The sequence below is a fragment of the Macaca fascicularis genome, chromosome 1, assembly GCF_037993035.2.
Source record: "Macaca fascicularis isolate 582-1 chromosome 1, T2T-MFA8v1.1".
Classification (NCBI taxonomy): domain Eukaryota; kingdom Metazoa; phylum Chordata; class Mammalia; order Primates; family Cercopithecidae; genus Macaca; species Macaca fascicularis.
In genome coordinates, this window is record NC_088375.1 from 37,015,281 (window position 1) to 37,040,330 (window position 25,050).

The following is a 25,050-nucleotide window of genomic DNA, read 5'->3' on the forward strand; positions in this document are numbered from 1 at the left end:
CCATTTGTTCCAAGGTATAGTTTAAATCCATTGTTTCTTTGTTGACTTTTTGTCTTGATGACCTGTCTAGTGCTGTCAGTGGAGTATTGAAGTCCCCCACTATTATTGTGTTGCTGTCTATCTCATTTCTTAGGTCTATTAGTAATTGTTTTATATATTTGGGAGCTCCAGTGTTAGGTGCATATATTTTAGGATTGTGATATTTTCTTGTTGGACAAGGCCTTTACCATTATATAACGTCCATCTTTGTCTCTTTTAACTGCTATTGATTTAAAGTTTGTTTTGTCTGATTCAAGAATAGCTACCCCTGCTCGCTTTTGGTGTCTGTTTGTATGAAATGCCTTTTCCCACCTTTTTATTTCAGTTTATGTGAGTCCTTATGTGTTAGGTGAGTCTCCTGAAGGCAGCAGATAGTTGGTTGGTGAGTTCTTATCCATTCAGCAGTTCTGTATCTTTTAAGTGGAGCATTTAAGCCATTTACATTCAATGTTAGTATTGAGATGTGAGATACCATTCCATTCATCATGCTATTTGTTGCCTGTGTGCCTTTGTTTTTTGTTTCTGCTTTTTAAATTTTTTTGGTTGTCTAAGTCCTGTGTGATTTATGCTTTAAAGAGGTTCTGTTTTGATGTGTTTCCAGGATTTGCTTCAAGATTTAGAGCTCTTTTTAGCAGTTCTTGTAGTGGTGGCTTGGGAGTGGTGAATTCTCTCAGCATTTGTTTATCTGGAAAAGACTGTATCTTCATATATGACTGTACCTTCATATATGATGCTTAGTTTTGCTGGATACAAAATTCTTGGCTGATAATTGTTTTGTTTGAGGAGGCTGAAGATAGGGCCCCAATCCCTTCTAGCTTGTAGGGTTTCTGCTGAGAAAATTGCTGTTAATCTGATAGGTTTTCCTTTATAGGGTACCTGATGCTTTTGTCTCACAACTGTTAAGATTCTTTCCTTCATCTTAACTTTAGATAACCTGAAGACAATGGCCTAGGCGATGATTTTTTTGTGCTGAATTTCCCAGGTGTTCTTTATGCTTCTTGTTTTTGCTTGTCTAGGTCTCTAGCAAGGCTGGGGAAGTTCTCCTCAATTATTCCCCCAAATATGTTTTCCAAACTTTTAGATTTCTCTTCTTTCTCAGGAACATCAATTATTCTTAGGTTTGGTCATTTAACATAATCCCAGACTTCTTGGAGGCTTTGTTCATATTTTCTTTTTATTTTTTCTTTGTCTTTGTTGGATTGGGTTAATTCAAAGACCTTGTCTTCAAACTCTGAATTTCTTTCTTCTACTTGTTCAATTCTATTGCTAAGACTTTCCCGAGCATTTTGCAGTACTGTAAGTGTGCCCAATTTCCCTGAAGTTTTGCTTGCTTTTTCTTTATGGTATTTATTTCCTTGAATATTTCTCCCTTTGCTTCTTGTGTCATTTTTTGGATTTCCTTTCATTGGGCTTTGCCTTTCTCTGGTGCCTGCCTGATTAGCTTAATAACTAATCTCCTGAATTCTTTTTCATGTAAATCGGGGATTTCTTCTTGGTGTGGAACCATTGCTGGTGAGCTAGTGTGATTTTTTGGGTGTGTTAAAGAACCTTGTTTTGCCATATTACCAGAGTTGGTTTTCTGGTTCCTTCTCATTTGGGTAGGCTCTGTCAGAGGGAAGGTATGGGGCTGAAGTCTTTTGTTCAGATTATTTAGTCCCATGGGGTTTTCCCTTGATGTGCTACTCTCCCCCTTTTCCTATGGACGTGGCTTCCTATGAACTGAGCTGCAGTGATTGTTATCTCTCTTCTTGGTCTAGCCACCCAGCAAGGCTACCTGGCTCTGGGCTGGTCCTGGGGGTTGTCTGCACAGAGTCCTGTGATGTGAACTGTCTATGGCTTCCCCAGCCGTGGATACCAGCACCTGTTCTAGTGGAGGTGGCGGCGTGGGTGAAACAGTTTGTGAGAGTTCTTAGCTTTGGTGGTTTAATGTCGTGTTTTTGTGCTGGTTGGTCTCCTGCCAGGAGGTGGCACTTTCCAGAGAGCATCAGCTGTGATAGTATGGAGAGGAACCGGTGGTGGGCAGAGCCCCAGAACTCCCAAGAGTATATGTCTTCACATACCCTACCCACCTTTTGTCTTCAGCTACCAGGTGGGGGCAGGGCTAGGTGTGGTCTGAGCTCAGATTATTCTTGGGCAGGTCTTGCTGTGTCTGCTGTGTGGCATGGGGGTGAGTTTCCCAGGTCAGTAGAGTTATGTACATAGGAGGATTATGGCTACCTCTGCTGAGTCATGCAGGTTGTCAGGGAAGTAGGGGAAAGTCAGCAGTCACAGATCTCACCCAGCCTCCACACAATCTGAAGGGCAGGTCTTATTCTCACCATGCCCCCACTAACAGCCCTGAGGCTGTTTCCAGGCAGTGGGCAAGCAGGGCTTGAGAACTTGTCCCATGTTACCTGCCTCTCAGCAAAAGAAAAGGGTTTTGGTTCTTCTTCCACCTGTGGAGTCTGCATGGTGGATTCACACCCTCCCCTGAGTTCTGGCCAGGAGGCACCTTGCCCTATTCAAATTGTTACAAAGTTCAGCTGGAGACTTCCTTCTCCCTGTGGCGTTTTCCCCTGCACCTCTGGCCGCCCTCTGAAGGGTCCCTTGGTGCCAGGCAGGAATGGCCTGCTTGGGGACCCAGTGAGCTCCCAGCGCCTTTCCTGCTGCTTCCTCTACTCCTGTATTTTGCTCAGCTCTCTAAATTGACTCAGTTCCAGGTAAGGTTGGAAACTTCTCTTGCAAACTAGATCTTCGGTTTTCCCAGTGGGGGTGTGTTTGGGAGCAGAGGGTCTCCCCTTCCCACTTCTACAGTTTCAGCACTCACAGTATTTGGGGTGTCTCCTGGGTCCTACAGGAGCAGTCTACTCCCTTTGGAGGGTCTATAGGTCCTCTTGGGACTCCTGCTTTGTTGTTGCAGTCATTCTGGAGCTAAAATTTCTGATGCGAGCCTCCACACACTGCTCTGTCCATCTGAGTCAGAGCTACAATCTAGTCCTACCTCCCATCCACCATGATGATCTTCTCTTTTATCTGATGATGAATCTTAATATAATATCCATACTTGATCATTATGCCTAAGTTTGAATATCTGAAGTGACAGAGAACTACTTTCAGAAAGACTCCATTCATTTTTGGTGAGCGCTGAGTATTAGAACATTAATTCTTTCTATTGAACTAAATGTAATGTCTCCTTGTAGCTTTAGCTTTTTCTACCTACTGGTCCTAGTTCAGTCTTTTGTGGTTAATATGAACAGGGCTGATTTGTCTTCCATATTATAATATTTCCAACGTTTGAAAACAACTGTATTCAACCTAAGTCTATTTTTTGATTTTCTGTTCTTTTCTATTGATCTGTCTATTAATGGGTCATTACCACAATATCTTAATTATTGAGGCTTTATGATACATTTTCTTTTTTCTTTTTTTTTTTACTTTTATTTTAAGTTCAGGGGTACATGTGCAGGTTTGTCACAAAGGTAAACTTGTGTCATGGAAGTTTGTTGTACAGATTATTTCATCACCTCGGTATTAAGCCTAGTACCCTTCAGTTGTTTTTCTTGATCCTCTCCCTTTGCCCACCCTCCACCATCCTAAAGGCCCCAGTACGTGTTGTTCCCCTTTATGTGTCCATGTGGTCTCATCATTTAGCTTAAAAGGGAAAACATGTAGTATTTGGTTTTCTCTTCCTGTGTTAGTTTGCTAAGGATAATGGCCTCTAGCTCCATCCATGTCCCTGCAAAGGACATGATCTCATTCTTTTTATGGCTGCATTGTATTCCATGGTGTATATGTACTGCATTCTCTTTATCCAGTCTATCATTGATGGATATTTAGGTTAATTCCGTGTCATTGCTGTTGTGAATAGTGCTGCAATGAACATATGCATGCATGTGTCTTTACGATAGAATGATTTATATTCCTTCCCGTATATACTTAGTAATGGGATTGCTAGATCAAATGGCGTTTCTGTCTTTGGATCTTTGAAGAGTCGCCACACTGTCTTCCACCATGGCTGAACTAATTTACACTCCCACCGACAGTGTATAAGTGATCCTTTCTCTCCACAACCTTGCCAGCATCTGTTATTTTTTGACTTTGTAATAGTTGCCATTCTGACTGGTGTTAGATGGTATCTCATTATGGTTTTGATTTGTATTTCTCTAATGATCAGTGATGTTGAGGTTTTTCTCATATGCTTGTTGGCCACATTTATGTCTTTTGAAAAGTGTCTGTTCATGTTCTTTGCCCACTTTTTTTTATGGGTTGTTTTTTGCTTGTAAATTTAAGTTCCTCGTAGATGTTGGATATTAGACCTTTGTCAGATACATAGTTTGCAAAAATTTTCTCCCACTCTGTAGGTTGTCTGTTTACTCTATGGATAGTTTCTTTTATTGTCCAGAAGCTCTTTAATTTAATTAGATCCCATTTGTCAATGTTTGCTTCTGTTGCAATTGTTTTTGGCATCTTCATTGTGAAATCTTTTCCCATTTCTATGTCCAGAATGGTATTGCCTAGGTTGTCTTCCAGGGTTTTTATAGTTTTGGGTTTTACATTTAAGCCTTTAATCCCATCTTCAGCTAATTTTTGTATATGGCATAAGGAAGGGTTCTGGTTTCAATTTTCTCCATATGGCTATCCAGTTATCCCAGCACCATTTATTGAATAGGGAATTCTTTCCCTATTGCTTGTTTTTGTCAGCTTTGTTGAAGATCAGATGGTTTGTCAGTGTGAAGTCTTATTTCTAGGTATTGGTGTGTGTGTCTGTTCTTGGATCATACCAAGCTGTTTTGGTTACTGTATCCCTGTACTATACTTTGAAGTTGGGTAGTGTAATGCCTTAAGCTTTGGTCTTTTTTCTTAGGATTGCCTTGCTATTCAGGCTTCTTCTTGATTCCATATGAATTTTAAAATAGTTTTTTCTAGTTCTGTGAAGAATGTCAATGGTAGTTTGATAGGAATAACATTGAATCTATAAATTGCCCTTGACAGTATGGCCATTTTAACGATATTGATTCCTCCTATTTATGAGTATGGAATGTTTTTCCATTTGTGTCATCTGTGATTTCTTTGAGCAGTGGTTTGTAGTTCTCCTTTTAGAGATATTTCACTTCCCTAGTTAGCTATATTCCTTAGGTATTTTATTCCTTTTGTGGCAATTGTGAATGGGAGTTTGTTTGTGATTTGGCTCTCGGCTTGACTGTTGTTGATGTATACGAATGCTAGTGATTTTTGCACGTTGATTTTGTATCCTGAGATTTGCTGAAGTTGTTTATCAGCTTAAGAAGCTTTTGGGATGAGACAATTAGGTTTTCTGGATATAGGATCATGTCATCTGCAAACAGGGATGGTTTGACTTTCTTATGATACATTTTCATATCTGGTAGGACCAGCTCTCTTCATGGATCTTTTTCAGACAGTTCATTGCTATTCTTGCTACTTATTCTTCCATTTATTTATTTATTTATTTATTCTTTAGAGACGGGATCTTGATGTTGCCTAGGCTGGTCTCAAACTCCTGGGCTTAAGTGATCCTCCTGCCTCAGCCTCCAGAGTAGCTGGGACTATGGTGTGCACCACTGCACCTGGCTATTTTTCTATATAACTTTATAATCTAGTTCTTAAAAATATGACTTTTTAAAACCAGTATAATATTAAATTTATATATTAACTTAGAGCAGACATGTTTATGATGCTGAATTGTCTTATCCAAGAATATGGAATATAGGATGTCTACTTTTATGCCTGTCAATCATGTCTTACTTGTTTGCATTTTGTACATTTATTAGGTGTATGCCTGAGTATTTTATTTTTTGCTATTTTAAATGAGACATTCTTTTCCATTATATCTTCTAACTAGTAACTATGTGTATATATAATATATATAATCAATTTCTGTATTTTAATTTAATTTAATTTTGTTTTATATTTTGAGATTGGATCATACTCTGTCACCCAGGCTGGAGTTCAGTGGTCTAGTCATGGCTCACTGCAGCCTTGACCTCCTGTGCTCAAGCAATTCTTCCACCTCAGCCTCCTGAGTAGGTAGGATTATAGGTGCATGACACCATGCCTGGCTAATTTTTAAATTTTCATAGAGACAGGGTCTTGCTATGTTGCCTAGGCTGGCTTGAATTCCTAGGCTCAAGTGATCCTCCTGCCTCAGCCTCCCAAAGTGCTGGGATTACAGATGTTCACCACCATTCTTGTTTTAATTTTATATGCTGTGACTTTACTAAATTCTCATATTGTGTTTTTTTTCTCCTCCTCCTCCTGCTGCTCCTCCTCTTACTGTTTTTAGTAGTTTTTCAGTGGATTCTTTGGGGTTTTCTAAATACTTAATCAAATCACCTACAAATAGGGATAGTTTTACCTCTTTCTTTTCAATCTGATAGATACTTCTAGTTGCTTTTTCTTGTTTAATTGTATTGAGTAATTCTTCCAATTCAATATTAAATAGTAGTGGAAATAACAAGCATCCTTTTCTTGCTTCTGACTTTAGCAGGAATGCCTTTAGTGATTTACCGCTAAGAAATATGCTGGCATTGGAGCTGATTTGTAAGTTCATTTGTTTGTTCTTTCTTCAGAAGTCTCAGATATCCACCTTGGGTTATTTTTCTTCTGCCTTAACCTTTAGAATTTTCTTTAGTGAAGATCTCCTGGTGGCAAACTCAGTTTTCATTTGTCTGAAAATGCCTTTATTTCACCCTCATTTTTTTGCTGGGTATGCTATTAATTCTAGGATGGTATTCTTTTATCTCAGCACATCATTATTATTTTTACTGTTTTCTGGTTTTTGTTGTTACTGAACTGACCATTGAGAATCCAACTGTCTGTTTCTTTGAAGTTAATTCATCTCTTCTCTCTGACTGTTTTTAAGATCATCTTTTTGTCTTTGCTCAGATTAATGTGGAGATGGATTTTCTTTTCTTTTAAAATTTTGCTTGGGATTCTCTTGATTTCCTGAATCTTTAGTTTGGTATCTTTTGTTAGATCTGGAAAATTCTCAGTCATCGTCTATTCAAATATTGCCTCTACTGCATTTGCTGTCTTTTTTTTTTTTTTTTTTTAAATTATACTTTAAGTTCTAGGGTACATGTGCACAACGTGCAGGTTTGTTACATATGTATACTTGTGCCATGTTGGTGTGCTGCACCCATCAACTCTGCTCTCTTCTTTCCTTCTAGAGCTCTAAATGAACGTGTGTTGGAATCAATCCCCCATGTCTCTTAACCTTCTTCCATATTCTCTATCTCTCTATTTCTCTGCATTGCATCCTGAATAATTTTTCTGGCTTACCATCCAGTTCACTAATTTGCCCTCCAATTGAATTTCATCTGCCATTAAACCTTTCTGTTGAATTTTACAGTTAAATTGCTGAAGTCCTATTTGATTCTTTTTCAGGTCTGAGCATTTTTGTAATCTTTCTCTCTCTGCTCATATTTTCACTCTCTTCTTTCTTTAAATAGGTTAAATATAACTTTTGTAGTCTTTTTGATAATTCTAGTATATGATATAGCTGTAAAAGAATGTTTATTACAGCATAGTATAATAGCAAAATACTAGAAACAATATGAATGTTGATCAGTAGGAGATTAGTTAAATACAATATGGTACATTGAAATGATGGAGTTCTATGAGATGAAGTAGATGTTTAAGTAGTTAAATAAATATAATCCATGATATATTACTGAGAAAAGCAGATTATAGAATATAAGTTATATTATCTTATTTATATTAAAATGTTTATAGGTGCAAAAAGCATTCTAGAAGAATATTCAGCAAACTGATAGAAATTATTAACTCTTTGAGCGTTAAGATTCTTAATTCCTCTGTAGTGTTCAAATATTTTACAGCAAAAATATTACCAAGAAAAAAGTATTTTCATTTTGTAAAAATATCCTAATACATTGTGACTATTTTTCTATACTATATACATATTTCTATAGCATAATTTAACATTGCTATAAAGTATTTTGTTATATGGCTTACACCATAATTTATTTATGCATTTTCCTGTTGTGGGCATTGAGCTTATTGCTAGCTTTTGCTTTTATAAATATTGGTGCTGTAAACATCCAGAGGATGGTTTTAAATCTCTATGAGTAGACTCCTTTGAGGTGTTCAACACTGATGACTCCTTCTTTCTTCTCTTTTGGCTTTCCTCGTGGCCTCTCATATTTCAGAGGCTACTTCTGGCTGCCTTTTCAGGCTCCTCTTTCTTCCCTAGCATATTTTATTTTTTTTCAGAGGTTTGAAAATCTATTATTGTTTTCCTTGAGTATAGGCTTTGATTTCATCTGATTTTTTTTGAGGCAGCAATTTCCTATTTATTTTAATTGACAAGTAAAAATTGTGTATTTTCATTGTATACAACATGATGTTTTGAAGTATGTATACAATGTGGAGTGGCCAAATTATTTTTCTAAAAATAACAGCTTTATTGAGATACAATTCATGTAATATGTACAATTCAGTAATAGTTTGTAGTATATTCACAAAGTTGTGCAGTGATAATCACTATTCAATTCCAGAACATTTTTATCATTCCCAAAAAGAAAATCCATACTGATTAACAGTCACTCCCATTTCCTCTTTCTTCTCAGGCCCTGGAAACACTACACATTTTCTGGCTCTATGGATTTGCCTATTCTGGACATCTCATGTAAATGGAATTATACAATATGTGGCCTTTTGTGCTTATTTCTTTTTTTTTTTTTTTTTTGAGACGGAGTCTGGCTCTGTCGCCCAGGCTGGAGTGCAGTGGCCCGATCCCAGCTCACTGCAAGCTCCACCTCCCGGGTTTACGCCATTCTCCTGCCTCAGCCTCCCGAGTAGCTGGGACTACAGGCGCCCGCCACCTCACCCGGCTAGTTTTTTGTATTTTTTTAGTAGAGACGGGGTTTCACTGTATTAGCCAGGATGATCTCAATCTCCTGACCTTGTGATCCGCCCGTCTCGGCCTCCCAAAGTGCTGGGATTACAGGCTTGAGCCACCGCACCTGGCCCTTTTGTGCTTATTTCACTTAGCATAGTGTTTTCAAAGGTCAGCCACATTGTTGCCTGCATCAGAACATCATTCCTTTTATTTTTCCCAATAGGTTTTTGGGAAGCAGGTCATAGTTGGTTACATGAGTAAGTTCTTTAGTGATAATTTCTCAGATTTTGGTGCACCCATCACCCAAGCAGTGTACACTGTACCCAATGTGTAGTCTTTTATCCCTCCTCACCTCCCACCCTTTTCCCCTGAATCCTGAAGTCCATTGTATCATTCTTATGGCTCTGTGTTCTCATAGCTTAGCTCCCACTTATGAGTGAGAACGTACAATATTTGGTTTTCCATTCCTGAGTTACTTCACTTAGAATAACAGTCTCCAAATGCCATTATTTAATTCCTTTTTATGGCTGAGTGGTATTCCATGGTGTATATATACACCACATTTTCTTTATTCACTCATTGATTGATGGGCATTTGGGTTGGTTCCATATTTTTGCAATTGTGAATTGTGCTGCTATAAACATGCGTGTACAATCATCTTTTTCATATAATGACTGCTTTTTCTCTGGATAGATACCCAGGAGTGGGATTGCTGGATCGAATGGTACATCTATTTTTAGTTCTCTAAGGAATCGCCACTGTTTTCCATAGATCCCTAGCATTTTATGTAACTGGGTTACTGTCTGATTCTCTGGCTACCTCACAAGTTTGCCTTTAGGATATAATTTACTTTCTTGGCTTTAATTAAATGCAGATAACTGTCAGATCTCTATTTTTAGCCCAAATTCTTTCATCTTAAACTCCAGTTCCATATATTCAGCTACTTGCTGGACATTTTCTCTTGGATATCTCAATGGTACCTCAAACCCTCACAGCCTAATCTGAACTCATCTCTCTCTCCAAACCTGTTTCTCTAGTTTTGTTCATTGTCTCTGTGAATGGCATTGTCATCTCTCTAGTGGTCTAAATTATAAACTAAGTGTCATTTAAGATGTACCTTTTCCCTAACCATCCCGTGTCCATCCAGTCAGTCACTCGGACTTACCTCTTAAATATCTCTTAAATCTTCCTTTTCCTTCTCTTCATTCCAGCAACCGCTATTTTGTTCACGCTCCTTTTCTCTTCCTCTCCTTCCCTTTCTTCCTCTTCTTTAAAGCTAGTCTCCTGTTGCTAGAATGATTGTTTTGAAATGCAAAGCAAATCAATCAATTTATTAGAGCCTCATTGCCTTCAGGATAAGAGCCAATCATCTCCCTGGCTTGACAGTCTCGCCCTTTCTCTATGATTGCACTCCTGTTCATTTGTCTCCCAGTTTTTGTCCTATTGAACTAGGTTCTCTCAGAACCAATCATGTACATACAACATCCTCTGCCCAGAGCTCCTTCTTTTCCTTCCCCATCCTTCAAGAAAAAACTCAAACATTATCTCCTTCAGGAAACCTTCCTGACCAACTCCCTCTTTTACCCAGTCCCCTACCTTGTCTAAATCAGGTGCTCCTACTATGTGACTATATGCATTCATTGTATATTCTTGTCCATGAAATTATAAGTTTCTTAAGGACAGGGACTATTTTTATCAACCTTTGTATCCTTGTCACTAGCACAGTACCCAGTTGCAGGATTAGTGCTCATTAAATATTTTTGAACAAATAATTGCTAATATTTATATACATCCTTTAATCATCATACTGTTTCATCTCACAGGAGGCTGTAAAAGAATTCATTGAGCCTGAAATAGATGAGTCTCTTCAAGAGGATGAAGAAGAAAGTAAGGAGGATAGGAAACTTCAGGAGGAAAATAAAGAGAAAGCAGAAGAAGTAAGATTATTTGGTATTTGTTTTTCCTCCTATATACATACATACATATATATGTTTTAGAGACAGAGTCTTGCTCTGTCACCCAGGTTGGAGTGCTGTGGTGTCATCATAGCTCTCTGTAACCTCGAACTCTGGGGCTCAAATGATCCTCCTACCTCAGCCTCTTGAGTAGCTAGGACTACAGTCATGCACCACCATGCCTAGCTAATTTTTAAAATTTTTAAAATAGAGATGGGATCTTGCTATGTTGCCCAGGCTGGTCTTGAACTCCTGGTCTCAAGTGATCGTCTTACCTCGGCCTCCTAAAGTGCTGGTATTACAGATATGAGCCACCATGCCTGGACCCTTTATATATATATTATATATATATAGTGGGGGAAATTATATATATAGAGAGAGACACACACACAGTGGAGAATAGAAGTAGGTGGTCTGGAGTGAACTCTTCAGTTTCCTTCTTTTTCTCATATAGATTTAGCCAAACCTGCAGAAATATTTATCTTTGTCACTTTATTTTCAGAGGAAGGGATGTTCCTTTTCCCTTCTAAATCCAGCCATTTTCCATTAGCCTCATTTATACCTACATTACCATTAACTACACAACCTACCTCTCATTCTGGTGCTATTTTTTTAGCCCTTCATTGCCACATTTTTCAGATAACACTTTGAAACTCCATATTTCCACTTCTTCAGCTCCCATTCTGAGCTGCCTTTTGCCCTCCTCCCAGGCCCATCACCAGACCTCTCCTTCCTTTACCCTGTCTTAACCCCTGCAGGGGCATTTGTAGTAATAAAAGCCCTTCCTGGGACGTTTGTAATAATAATACAAGGATTACCAAAAATTGAGTGCCTATCATGAGTGATATACTTTGCACATATTATCTCTTATCTATGCAACACAACTTCAAGGTATATATTATTGCCCCCATTTTACAGATAAGAAAACTGAAGCTCAGAGAGGTTGACTGACTTACCCAAAATCATATAGCTGTAAGTGGCAGAACCAATATTCAAACCCAGTTAAGTCTGGCACAAGAGTCCTTGCTAATTCTTAGATTGACTACTACTGTCTTTGGCTTCTAAAACTCATGATTGCCTAATACTCTCTACAATGTCTTAATTTACTTCTCTGATGTGTTTCTTCTCTGTATATAGTTTAAGTGTTGGCATGACTCCAGGCTCTGAACTAGGTCTTCTACTCACTGCACAGGCAGGACAACAGAACAAAAATATTATGTAACACCTAAGCCTATTTCAATCGTCATTTTCTGTTTTCTTTCTGGTAAAGTGTTTGGTATATAGAAGGCACAGAATAAGTGGAAATTGTCAGAGGTGTCTTAACTAGAATGACTCCATCTTGAATAAAGTCCAGATAAAGCAAAACCTACTGGGTTAATTTCCCAGGAAATTGGACACTCTTAATCACAAGATGTTTATGGTTGAGGAATCGAGTCAATGGAAAAAGGCATTCTCAGTTTAAAAATGCGTTTCACTTTAAAGATAGTGGTACTGTTACAGGAAAGGGGTCACGATTCAGACCCAGGAGAGGGTTCTTGGATCTTGCACAAGAAAGAATTCAGGGCAAGTTTGCAGTCCAAAGTGAAAGCAAGTTTATTAAGAAAGTAAAGGAATAAAAGAACAGCTACTCCACAGACAGAGTAGACTTAAGGGCTGCTGGTTGCCCATTTTCTTAATGATATCCTGAACAAGGGGTGGATTATTCATGCCTCCCCTTTTTAGACCATATAGGGTAACTTCCTGACATTGTCATGGCATTTGTAAACTGTCATGGCGCTGATAGGAGTATAGCAGTGAGGACGACCAGAGGTCACTCTCGTGGCCATTGTGGTTTTGGTGGGTTTTGGCCCGCTTCTTTACTGCAACCTGTTTTATCAGCAAGGTCTTTATGACCTGTATTTTGTGCTGACCTTTTATCTCATCCTATGACTTAGAAGCATCTGGGGAGGCAGCCCAGTAGGTTTTAGCCTCATGGTACCCAGCTGCTCTTTAAGATGGAGTTTTTCTGGTTCATACGTCTCTGATAGTACACTCATAAATTATTGCTGAAATCAACAGTTACATTAGAGAATAACAATACTAATAGCCTGTCACAAGCTGATCACCAGGCTTTATAATAAAGTACACTATTCCTAGCCTTAATCTCCTATATAAGCAAGCATTATATTTATGTAAGGGCATTTCTCCTCTTGCTTTCTGAGGATACCCTCCTCTGTAATAGAGTAATTTCTAATAAACTGCTTTTGCTTTACTATACTCTGTGAGTCACCCTGAATTTTATCCTGTGTGAGATCAAAGAACCTGCTCTTGGGGTCTGGGATAAGACCCCTTTTCTGTTGACAAAACCATTGCTGCTGCTACTACTACTACTACTACTACTACTACTACTACTACTACTGCTACCTGTAGACTTAGTTCAGCCCCTTTCCTCTCTATTTTACAGCACCCGTTCAGCCTTTAAATATCATTTTCTCTGTTAGTAATTCCTGAAGTACCTAGGAAGAATGCATGACCCTTTTCTGGGTGCGCACAGCCTTTGGAACACACTTTTATGCTAACAGTAATCATGTTATACCATAATTATTCATTTTATTATATATCTCTCCTACAGTACTGTCAGTTCCTGGAAGCTGGAAGAAATCCTCTTTGTTTTTCCCATGGTTATATCCCGTTGTCCACACTCCCCATCCCACCAGTTTTTCACAGCGTTTGCTATGTGAAAGTCTTCAAAAATGCTTGTTGTATGATTAAAGCAAATGAAAAATGTAAGCTTCCAACATGGTGCCAGGAAACTTGCTGGTGTGCCACTGTGTTACCCACCAGCTTGCTAACAGGTCCGCGGGTTTCTGTGTTCTAGCAACCTTCAACATCTACAGAGGAGGAAAAACTAATTCGATTCATTGGAGAAGATGAAAATGTTCATTCCAAACCTCTATTTGAAACAGATGTGTTGTCTTCCTGGGTATGTATCTGAAACCCAACTAGGGAATTCAACACTATTTAACATTGCACAAACATGATATGGTGCTAACATCACTTTTAGCTACTCCAAGGGGACCAGGGGTTCCTAAGTTATGTATTTTAGAGATATTTTTCTTCCAACATAATTCCTGGAAAACTCATATTTTCACCTTAACTTTACAAAAGCTTCTCATTCTCATCTTTAAACCTCTTTTTTTTGAGACAGAGTTTTGCTCTGCCTCCCGGGTTCAAGAGATTCTCCTGTCTCAGTCTGCGGAGTAGCTGGGATTACAGGTGCCTGCCACCATGCCCAGCTAATTTTTGTATTTTTAGTAGGGATGGGGTTTCACCATGTTGGCCAGGCTGGTCTCGAACTCCTGAATTCATCAGGTGATCCACCCACCTCAGCCTCCCAAAGTGCTGGGATTACAGACGTGAGCCATTGCACCCGGCCTAAACCCCATTTTAACATCAGTATTTCATCTCTTTCCTTAGTTTAACAATCTCTTGGTCAGTATTTGACTGATTTTTAAACATTCATTTAGTAGACTTTGTTGAGAGCTGTGATAATAAGCACATACTCCTAAGAACAATAATTGTCGGGAAACTGGAAACTTAGAGACAGTAGCTGTGGAAACTCAGCAAGAAAGCAGGTTTAAACTGTCTCCACAGAAGTTTGGTTGTAGGACCATGGTAGATTTCAGTCAGCCATTGATCAGTATCTCACTCTCTACAGAGCACTGTGACTTTAGGAGTTTATGGATGGGCTTTATCCCACTAATTCCCTGAGGTGGTGGTAACATTTTGAGTGTATGTTGACATTGTACATTTTCTTGGATTGGAGGATCAACAGATTTTGTCAAATTTCTCCATGCTAAAGTTAAGAACTATTTCATTATGAGGGGTGTGTGAGCCATAGGCTCTTGGCCCCCTAAAGGTTTGCTGAAAAATCACTGGTGTGAGGCAAATTGATTAATAGGAGAAAAGGCATATAAATTTGTTTAACATGTATACACGAGACCCTTCAGAATGAAGATCCAGTTTCCCAGTGAGTTATGGAAGCTCATATACCATCCTGGGGCCACAGTAAAGAATACAGACTGAGTATGGCTAGAAACAGGTTACCTTGGTGAATCAGGTTAGTGACAAGACTGGTTGAGAGAGAGAGAAAAGGAAGAAGCTTGGCTGGCAAAGGTGGCCTTGTTATGTAGATGAAGCCTCCCTCAGAGAGAAGAGATAATAATGTTTATTTTTAGATTTCAAAAGGCATCAGACTCTCACTCTCTCCTGGGTCCTGGAAAGGCATAGAAAGGGGAAGGGGTGGTGACTGCTTTAATGGAAATTCTCTACAGATGCAAATTTTTCCCACAAAAGACAGCTTTGCAAGGCCACTTTTGTTTCCTGGCCAGGCAGTGGCTATTTCAAAATACGTCAAATAAATATATTTTGGGGGCAATATATTTTAATTTCCTTCAGCACATTCTCCCAAAGTGGTGCCTTGGGAGACATCAGAGAACTTTGAACAAGTTTTAAAAATAATATATCACTATGTTGGTCACTAAGACTGTGAGGCAAATATGTAAGAGGGAGCACTGGGAATGGAATACAATGTCATGAGATTTTTTTTTTTTCTTTTTCTTTTTTGAGATAGAGTCTCGCACTGTCACCCGGGCTGGAGTGCAATGGTGCGATCTCAGCTCACTGCAACCTCTGCCTCCCAAGTTCAAGCAATTCTCCTGCCTCAGCCTCCTGCGTAGCTGGGATAACAGGTGCCCACCACCATGCCTGGCTAATTTTTTGTATTTTTAGTAGCAACGGGGTTTCATTATGTTGGTCAGGCTGGTCTTGAACTCCTGACCTTGTGATCCTCCTGCTTTGGCCTCCCAAAGTGCTGGGATTACAGGTGTGAGCCACCACACCCGGCCGAGATTTTTTAAAAAGGAAGACAAAGACAACGGATAGCAGCTTTTTATCTGCTAACCCCCACCAGTCCCAGCTACAAGCCCTCCTGCCTCAGACTTGGCTTTCCTAAAGTTAGAACTCTGGTATGCCGTCCAGGCTAGGCCCTGAAGCCAGGCAGGAAGCAGTCAGGAAACTAGGAGCGTGCAGCCTGGGAAAAAACTGAGGAGCATCACACGTCTTTGATAGTGCGAGGTCCATTGCCCCCAGGTACTGCCATTCTGTGTGATACTGGCAGTGCCATATAGATAGCCCAGGTAAAGAGAACATGGACCAGTAAGGTCATCTCTAAGCTTTTGAAAATTTGCTGCTGCTACTATAGATCACTAAAAACCAAACTGTCTAGGTTCTGATTAACCAAAAAATCTGGAGAGAGGACTGAAATGCCACATCCAGATGTACAAGTACTTGCAAGTTCCTGGAAGCCAAGAAGAGTCACGTTCTTCCTGTGGAATGGTGGCTGGAGTACTGCACAAGTAGAAAGGCATCATGTGACTTCCCAGTGGGTCCTTCCTGCCCATTGCACAGACACAATCAATTATCTGGGAAAACAGCATTGCAGTAAAGAAAGAGTTTAGTTGACACGAAGCTGGCCACACCATGTAGGAGATGGAGTTACTACTCAGATCAATCTTCTTGAAGGCTCAAAGGGTAGGTTTTTTCCAAGATAGTTTGGTAGGCAGGAGGCCAGGGTGTGGCTGTTGCTTACTGGTTGGGGATGCGATCATGGGGTATGGAAAATGGTCCTCATGCACTGAGTCCATTTCTGGGTGGGGGCCACAGGACTACTTGAGGTATGAGTCACAGTGGCACCATCCTGCTGTCAGAAACTTGAAAAGACATCTCAAAATACCAACCTTATGTTCTACAATAATGATGTTATTTACAGGCGTAATTGGGGAAGTCGCAAATCTTGTGACCTCTGGAATAATGGCTGAATTCAGGTCCCTCTCATACTCCTAACTTGGTGGTCTTTCATTAGTTTTACAAGGGTAGTTTAGTTTTGGGGAAGAGCTATTATCATTTAAACTTTGCCCCCGCCCTGGAATGAGCCAAGTCAGCGAGTCTGTGAGACTCAAGCAAGATGGAGTCAGCCCTGTCAGATTTATCTTACCATCATAATTTTGCAAAAGTGGCTTCAATCACCAGGCGCTCAAACAGAAGAGGCCTAATTGTGCTATTCTAGCAGGGGACGAGGTTGATTGATATTTGGGGATGTTGGTTCTCAGAGAATAGAGTTTCTTTGAACTAGCTTAGGATATTAGAGATTTGGCCCATGGGGTGGAGCTGGGGAAGGTGTGTCTTGATTCAGACTGCACTGCAGGACCTGTGGGGCAGGCAGGGCCAAAGCTCCGTGTTCTTTCCATTCACAAAGCTGCTGGGGCTGGGGCTCCCTGTGGAAAGGTTAAGGTTTCCAAACTTTCACTGTAAGGTTTTCCTTTATTATTATTATTTTTTGTTGTTTTGTTTTTCCTTTATCCATTTTAACAGACACTCGCCTCTGGTCCTAAGAACAAAAATAACCATTTAGTAGGGATACAAGTCCAAGCCACCAGACCTATTGGGCAGCTGTACTCTGTCTTCCTGGTCTAAAAATACAACTCTCAGTGTTACCGGCACCATGGGTTCTTTTCTTGCAATCTCCCAGTATAAAGACTACTAGGTATAGTAGCAAAGAGCAAGTTTATTTAGCTTCTGTACAAGAGAGCCAGTGACAAGAAAGGAGAAGGATTGGGCTGTTCCCCAAGGGTAGTGTGTGGTTTAGTTTTGTAGGGTTTTTCTATGGGGAAGGGTTATATCAGGGCATGTATAGGAGGGTTTTTCTGACACTCGCACAGTGGTTCGCTGTGCTTCTTCATACATCATATGTAGCGTTAGCATTTTAAATCTCCATCCCTGGGTGTGATTTTTAGATTAAAGTGAGGAGGGGGTAACTATGGGTTGGCATTGAAGTCTAACTGTGCATGCGGGGCTCCAGGGAAGTCCCTAGCCCTCTAAAATAGGAGTTTGTTAATTAATCTTCTTGGGTCTTTTGTTACTGATTGGCTGAGAGTTAAATGAGCTAGAGCTTGAGTGAGGGGCTTTTTTTTTTTTCTAGATGGAGTCTTGCTCTGTTGCCCAGGCTGGAGTGCAGTGGTGCGATCTTGCTCACTGAAACCTTTGCCTGCTGGGTTCAAGTGATTCTTCTGCCTCAGGCTCCTGAGTAGCTGGGATTACAGGCGCGCATCACCACGCCCAGCTAATTTTTGTATTTTTAGTAGAGACGGGGTTTCACTGTATTGGCTAGGCTGGTCTTGAACTCCTGACCTTGTGATCCACCCGCCTCGGTCTCCCAAAGTGCTGGGATTACAGGTGTGAGCCACCGCACCCGGACAAGTGAGGCGCTTTTATCCTTTTCCTCTAGACCATCTTAAAATAGGGAACCAAGCAGCCCCCCTGGCTTATATGGGCAGTACATTTGATTGACACTGGGGAAGGAAAGAAAAAACAAAGGAAGAGTTAGGGAAGCAGAATCCTCATGGTCTACAGGTATAACTTACCATGTCCCTGGGAGCTCAGCTGGACAACAGCAAAGCTCCAAGAGATAATTGAGTCCTGGGTTTCTAGTGAGAAGTAGCTCCAGACAACTAGTAAGCTAGGGACCTGAGCATGGAGAATTCCAGTTACTCCTAGTGTTCTCTCCTGTAAATGATTACAGTGGGGGATTTTCTAGCAGTTGTGATATGAGTGATATCTTAAGAAGAGTGGTGGTAAGTCATCATCAGATTGGGCAGGTTACTTGCTTGACCTGAGCAATCAGGCCCCCTTCATGTGGTTACCTGGCAACTTAGCACCATAACAGAGGTCTGGACAATCCATTATTTCAAACTACTTAGTTATCCGGGAGATAGGACTTTGTGGGGATTATACTCAAAGTGGGCATCCACTTACCAAAAAAAAAAAAAAAAAATACCTGCCAGGCCATATACAAGCACAACTACCCAGTTTGACAGTGTGCTTGATTTCGCTGGTGAACCCAATGATCCCATTAAGCAGCATTAACTTTGACCCTGCCTTACTTGGAGGAAGGGCACTCTGCCTTTAGGTGCGGCCCAGTATAATCAGCTCTGAAAACTTATTACACAGCAACTCTGTAGCCCTCTTTTAATCCGAATCGTTCCAACATTGTTCTTGTAGGGCAAGCAGCTTGAATTCCATAACATTTCAGCTGACTGATGGAGATATGGGATGACTATATTCAACAAACTCTCCTAAGCATCTACCAAAAATGCCGAGAGCTACAGTGGACCCTAACTACAAGTGCTTGTCAGTGTGAATAGGGTTGCCCATAAGTCTCCTGCCCTAACAAGCAATACATTAGAAATAATCTCAGGCTCATCTTAAAGCTATGGGTCCTGGCTGTCTGTAAAGAGTTGAAGTATATGAGAAAGATAGGGGATTTTGCTGGATCACCTATGAACTCTTTTGGAAGGGTGAGTGGGGGCCAGAAAATATTGCTGAAAATCAATAGTATTTTCTTTTTCTTTCTTTCTTTTTCTCTTTCTCTCTTTCTTTCTTCCTTTTTTTTTTTTTTTTTTTTTTTTTTTGGAGACAGAGTTTCGCTCTTATTGCCCAGGCTGGAGTGCAATGGTGCAATCTTGGCTCACTACAACCTCCACCTCCCGGGTTCAAGCAATTCTCGTGCCTCAGCCTCCCAAGTAGCTGGGATTACAGGCATGTGCCACCATGCCTGGCTAATTTTGTATTTTTAGTAGAGACGAGATTTCACTATGTTGGTCAGGCTGGTCTCAAACTCCTGACCTCAGGTGATCCACCTACCTCAGCCTCCCACAGTGCTGTTACAGGTGTGAGCCACTGCCCCAGCCCCAGCAGTATTTTCAACACAAGATTAGACTTTCTGCCTTTAACTCTGTCATTTTGGATGAAGGAGGCCCTTAGATGTCTGTGTTTTCCTTCCACAATACCTTGTATCCCAGGCACAGGTATTAAGAGCAGTGATTGATTTACCCATTTTATAACAACATCAGGGAAGGGCAATTGAAATTGGTGGCTCCAGAAAATATGTCCAAAGCTGATAGGAGCACCCAGTCCAACTAGGAGTCCAGAATTGAATCCAAGGAGCTGAATCTGGAGTGGGATCTTCCCTGATGCACTCCCAAGCCATAGAGATGCAACCCAAAGCCCATTAGTAGAGTCAAACCCCAGGAAGGCCAAGCTAAAAAAATCTAAAGGCAGAATTGATGTCAGACGGAGACTAACTGGAAGCTACAGCACATAGGCACAAGCAAGGAGGGTCCAATACAATTGATTCCAAGAGCTGCGTGGTCCATGTTTGTCTCTGTTATATAGTGAGTAAAAGAGCATAAAAGCCAGAGGAAGGTTTGGAGCCTGAGAAGAAGGCCTGTGGCAGTAACTGTAATTAGCCTTGAGGCACCTGCATCAGTATATGGGTGATGCATGGGGGATTGCCATCTGCCACACGTAGAGGATGCTAGCAGCCCCACAACCAGCATTTCAGACCACGGGAATGTCCAAAATGTCATTTCAGACCACGTTTGGAAACTCTCCTATTGAAGGACTTGAAATGGGCCACAAAACAATCTGTACTTGCCAGTATCAAAAGAAAGGGATGTTTTCCTAGCGTATTGTAACTCAATTTATATCCATTGACAGAATGAGGAGAGAGTCAGAAGGCTCAAATGCACACAGGTAGTAGCAGACAATCCTGGTTTATCTTGGATTCCACCGATAGTTTTAGTTGTTTCATAGGACTGTAAACCATGTGTGGAATTCCAGTTCTAGAAGCCTCTGCTCTGAAACCCTTTCTTCTAGAAGAACAAATAAGTTAGTAGTGTGTGCCATGCAGGCACAGCCACATCACATACGTTTGGTTCAGGGTGAAAAATGATAGTGTATACTTTCCAAACAAGTTACCCAAAAGAAGCAACAAAACAGAAAGAGAAAAATATGTGACAGAGAAAAGAAGAGTCTAATATCTAGCACAAAACTGAAGAAGTTGGCCAAGTGTGGTGGCCAGTGCCTATAATCTCAGAACTTGGGAGGCTGAAGCAGGAGGATCACTTGAGGCCAGGAGTTCAAGACCAGCCTGGATAACATAGCAAGACCCAATCTCTACCAAAAAAATGAAAAATTGGCTGTGCATGGTGGTATGCACCTGTAGTCCCAGCCACTTGGGAGGCTGAGGTGGGAGGATTGCTTGAGTCTAGGAGGTCAAGGCTACAGTGAGCTATGATAATGCCACTGCACTGTAACCTGGGTGACAGAGCAAGATCTCTAAAAAAGAAAAAGAATAAATAAATAAATAAATAGTGAAGAGACTAACACAAGTTCTTTTCTCTTTTAGAAAAAGGTAGAGTGGTATGATGGGATGTGTGAGTGAGGATGACAGGCTTAGATGCAGGTTTGCTTTAGCCCACTGGATCATGCTGTGATTGTGGCAGGCTGTCCGCCCTCTTCTCTCTCTGTTTCCGTCTGTAATGTAGACTTTACCTTGTACTTGACTCTGCTTGGGAGACATGGATGAATGAGACTTTAAAAGTACACTGTTCTGGGAAAATGTTAATATTCAATTAAAAATATACTTATAGTTTTTGTCCTCTAAATTTTCTCTCTCACCTTCCTCTTATATAGAGTCAGAATACATTAAAGAGGTTATCTTTTTTCCATATTTTCTTTGCCTGGTAAGATTTACATCTTCAACTGATATTTATGAAGTTCCCTAAGGAATTTAAAGACTTCATTGCATTTTGCAATGTGACATTCTTAGCGAAGTAAATTATTAGTAAGACAGATATACAAGTTAGCTTCCTTGATCTTTAACTTGACTTATAAAGAAACATGTTGACCCTTCTCCTTATTTTTTAAATCTTTTTTTATTTCTCTGTTTCTTTTTGTTTTTACTGTTTCCCCTGCTGCTTCTTTACAATTCCAATCAAATTCTTATTCACCTGTAGCATGAATAATTTGGAAGCTTCTATGCTATCTGGCCACAGACAATCCCTATGTTTTTTTTGTATTAAGGGTGTGCTTAACCATCTATTAGATAGATATGGTTAGTAGAAAAAGAATATTCTGGAAGGTTTGATCCAGAACATCCTGAAAAAGTAGAATACCAATTGTTGAGACTATCAGTTCATTCATATCTCATATTTCCTCTGTCAGAGAGAATCAGCTAAGCAAGGTACATTGGCCCAAAAATATCTTGAAGCAATGGCTGTAATTGAACATATGCAGGAGAAGTTACTGTAAGTATGAGTCAACACAATGGTAAGAGGATGAAAATGGGCTGGCCAGAAGGCTTGACTGAGAAATTCATACTTTTTGGCTTCCCTTTGGCTCTCCTGCTTTCTGTATCCTTACTAGGGGGATGCATATCTCCACATGTTCTGCTAGAGGCAGTAAACTACAGTGCCCTGGTGGGAACATCTTATCCATCCTTATCTACAGTGGAAAGATAGAGGAAGTCAAAGTATTTGTGTGTGTTGGAGGGGGGTGTTAGAGTGATCCAATTCAATATGTTTCTAAGAGATGACTTAGGGAAATAGATGGAACTAGGAGAAACTATTGTGCTTGGGAAAGAATGTTACATATATCAAAGAGTACAAAGGGCGATATAGTTAAGATGGCTGGGGATGCCAGGAGAAGAGCGTAGCCATGTAGACATATAATGTGCTGTAGTAGCTAAGAAGCACATCTCATGCTGGTTTCTTTGATTACAAAAATTTGGTTTTAGAAAAGAAGGGACTCTGTTGAATTTAGTTTGTTGGATCACATCAATTAAGAGAAGCCAAAATTAACTCTTGAAAGGGAGTTCCCTGGCCATTGATGGAGAATTCCAGATACCCCAAATCAGATTTTATTAAGAAATGATAAATATATTCTTAAATAGCAGCATGATTTCTACTCTGACATTAGCATTCAGAGTTGCTCCTGGGCCTCAGTTCTCAATCAATCATTGATGCTGTTGCTTCCCTTATTTCTACCCTTCAGACACGTTCATCTAATCTCACTGCCTTTTTAGAAAATGAGTTTCTAAGTCAAAAATACTTTTTCAACCCTTTCTATTTTGTTGTGTTTCTCTTTCGTATCAGGGAGGTTGAAAAGAGAGCCAAACAGGCAGAGGAAAAGTTTGAAGATGCATATGAGAAACTTCATCATACCCTTATAAAAAATAAAGATCTAGAGGAATTAGTCATGACATCAAGAAAGGAGTCTAAAGGAGAGAAAGAAAATGAAGACAAAAGAGAAGTAAAAGAAGAAGAAGAACAAGAACAAGAAGAAGAAGAAGTTAGGTCAGCAGAAGATTCCTCAAAATCTCCAAAGAAGGGTAAGCATTGCTTCATATTTTGCTTTATTTAGGTTGTATTTATGAAAGAAAATTTGACTGGGCCACAAGTATTGTAGAAGAACATTAATATATTTGGTGCTAATCTACTAGTTTATACTTCTCATAGGAATGTGCATATTTTAATCACATAACCATCTTATTCAGACAACTCACAAAAAGGAAAACCAAATGAATAACAACTGCGAATGAATAAACTAACTCAGATACAATTTTTATTTACAAAACTGGTGAAGGTTTTTTTTTTTATTATACTTTGAGTTCTGAGGTACAGGTGTACAAAGTGCAGATTTGGTACATAGGTATACATGTGCCATGTTGGTTTGCTGCACCCATCAACTCATCATTTACATTAGGTATTTCTCCTAATGCTATCCCTCCCCCAGCCCCAACGCCCCAACAGGCCCTGGTGTGTGATGTTCCCCACCCTGTGTCTAAGTAATCTCATTGTTCAATTCCCACCTATGAGCGAGAACATCCGGTGTTTGGTTTTCTTCCTTGTGATAGTTTGCTGATAATGACAGTTTCCAGCTTCATCCATGTCCCTGCAAAGGACGTGAACTCATCCTTTTCTATGGCTGCATAGTATTCTATGGTGTATATGTGCCACATTTTCTTTATCCAGTCTATGATTGATGGACATTTGAGTTGGTTCCAAGTCTTTGCTATTGTGAATAGTGCCACAGTAAACATATGTGTGCATGTGTCTTTGTAGTAGCATGATTTATAATCCTTTGGGTATATACCCAGTAATACGATTGCTGGGTCAAATGGTATTTCTAGTTCTAGATCCTTGAGGAATCGCCACACTGTCTTCCACAATGGTTGAACTAATTTGCACTCCTGCCAACAGTGTAAAAGTGATCCTATTTCTCCACATCCTCTCCAGCATCTGTTGTTTCCTGACTCTAATAATTGCCATTCTAACTGGCGTGAGATGGTATCTCACTGTGGTTTTGATTTGCATTTCTCTGATGACCAGTGATGAGCATTTTTCATATGTCTGTTGGCTGCATAAATGTCTTCTTTTAAGAAGTGTCTGTTCATATCCTTTGCCCACTTTTTGATGGAGTTGTTTGTTTTTTTCTTGTCAATTTGTTTAAGTTCTTTGTAGATTCTGGATATTAGCCCTTTGTCAGATGGATAGATTGCAAAAATTTTCTCCCAATCTGTAGGTTGGCTGTTCACTCTGCAGATAGTTTCTTTTGCTGTGCAGAAGCTGTTTAGTTTAATTAGATCCCATTTGTCTATTTTGGCTTTTGTTACCATTGCTTTTGGTGTTTTAGTCATGAAGTCTTTGCCCATGCCTATGTCCTGAATGGTATTTCCTAGGTTTTCTTCTAGGGTTTTTATGGTTTTAGGTCTTACATTTAAGTCTTTAATCCATCTTGAGTTAATTTTTGTATAAGGTATAAGGAAGGGATTCAGTTTTAGCTTTCTGCATATGGCTAGCTAGTTTTCCCAACATCATTTATTAAATAGGGAATCCTTTCCCCATTTCTTGTTTTTGTCAGGTTTGTCAAAGATTAGATGGTGGTAGATGTGTGGTGTGATTTCTGAGGGCTCTGTTCTGTTCCATTGGTCTATATATCTGTTTTGGCACCAGTACCATGCTGTTTTAGTTACTGTAGCCTTGTAGTATAGTTTGAAGTCAGGTAGCATGATGTCTCCAGCTTTGTTCTTTTTGCTTAGGCTTGTCTTGGCTATGCAGGCTCTTGTTTGGTTCCACATGAAATTTAAAATAGTTTTTTCCAATTCTGTGAAGAAAGTCAGTGGCAACTTGATGGGGATAGCATTGAATCTACAAATTACCTTGGGCTACTAGTATGGCCATTTTCACAATATTGATTCTTCCCATCCATGAGCATGGAATGTTCTTCCATTTGTTTGTGTCCTCTTTTATTCCCTTGAAC

General features: G+C 39.9%; 1 protein-coding gene across 1 annotated transcript in view; it reads left to right on the plus strand.

The window, feature by feature from the left end:
- Positions 1-23,166, plus strand: part of AXDND1 (axonemal dynein light chain domain containing 1) — a 171,501-nt gene extending 148,335 nt beyond the window's left edge. Inside the window, exons 22-25 of the mRNA XM_065532054.2 lie at positions 10,720-10,833; positions 13,709-13,813; positions 21,955-22,037; positions 22,884-23,166. Of these exons, the coding sequence (XP_065388126.1) occupies positions 10,720-10,833; positions 13,709-13,813; positions 21,955-22,037; positions 22,884-23,151 (570 nt within the window). The 3' untranslated portion in view covers positions 23,152-23,166. The remainder of the gene's footprint in view (positions 1-10,719; positions 10,834-13,708; positions 13,814-21,954; positions 22,038-22,883) is intronic.
- Positions 23,167-25,050: the final 1,884 nt, after the last annotated feature.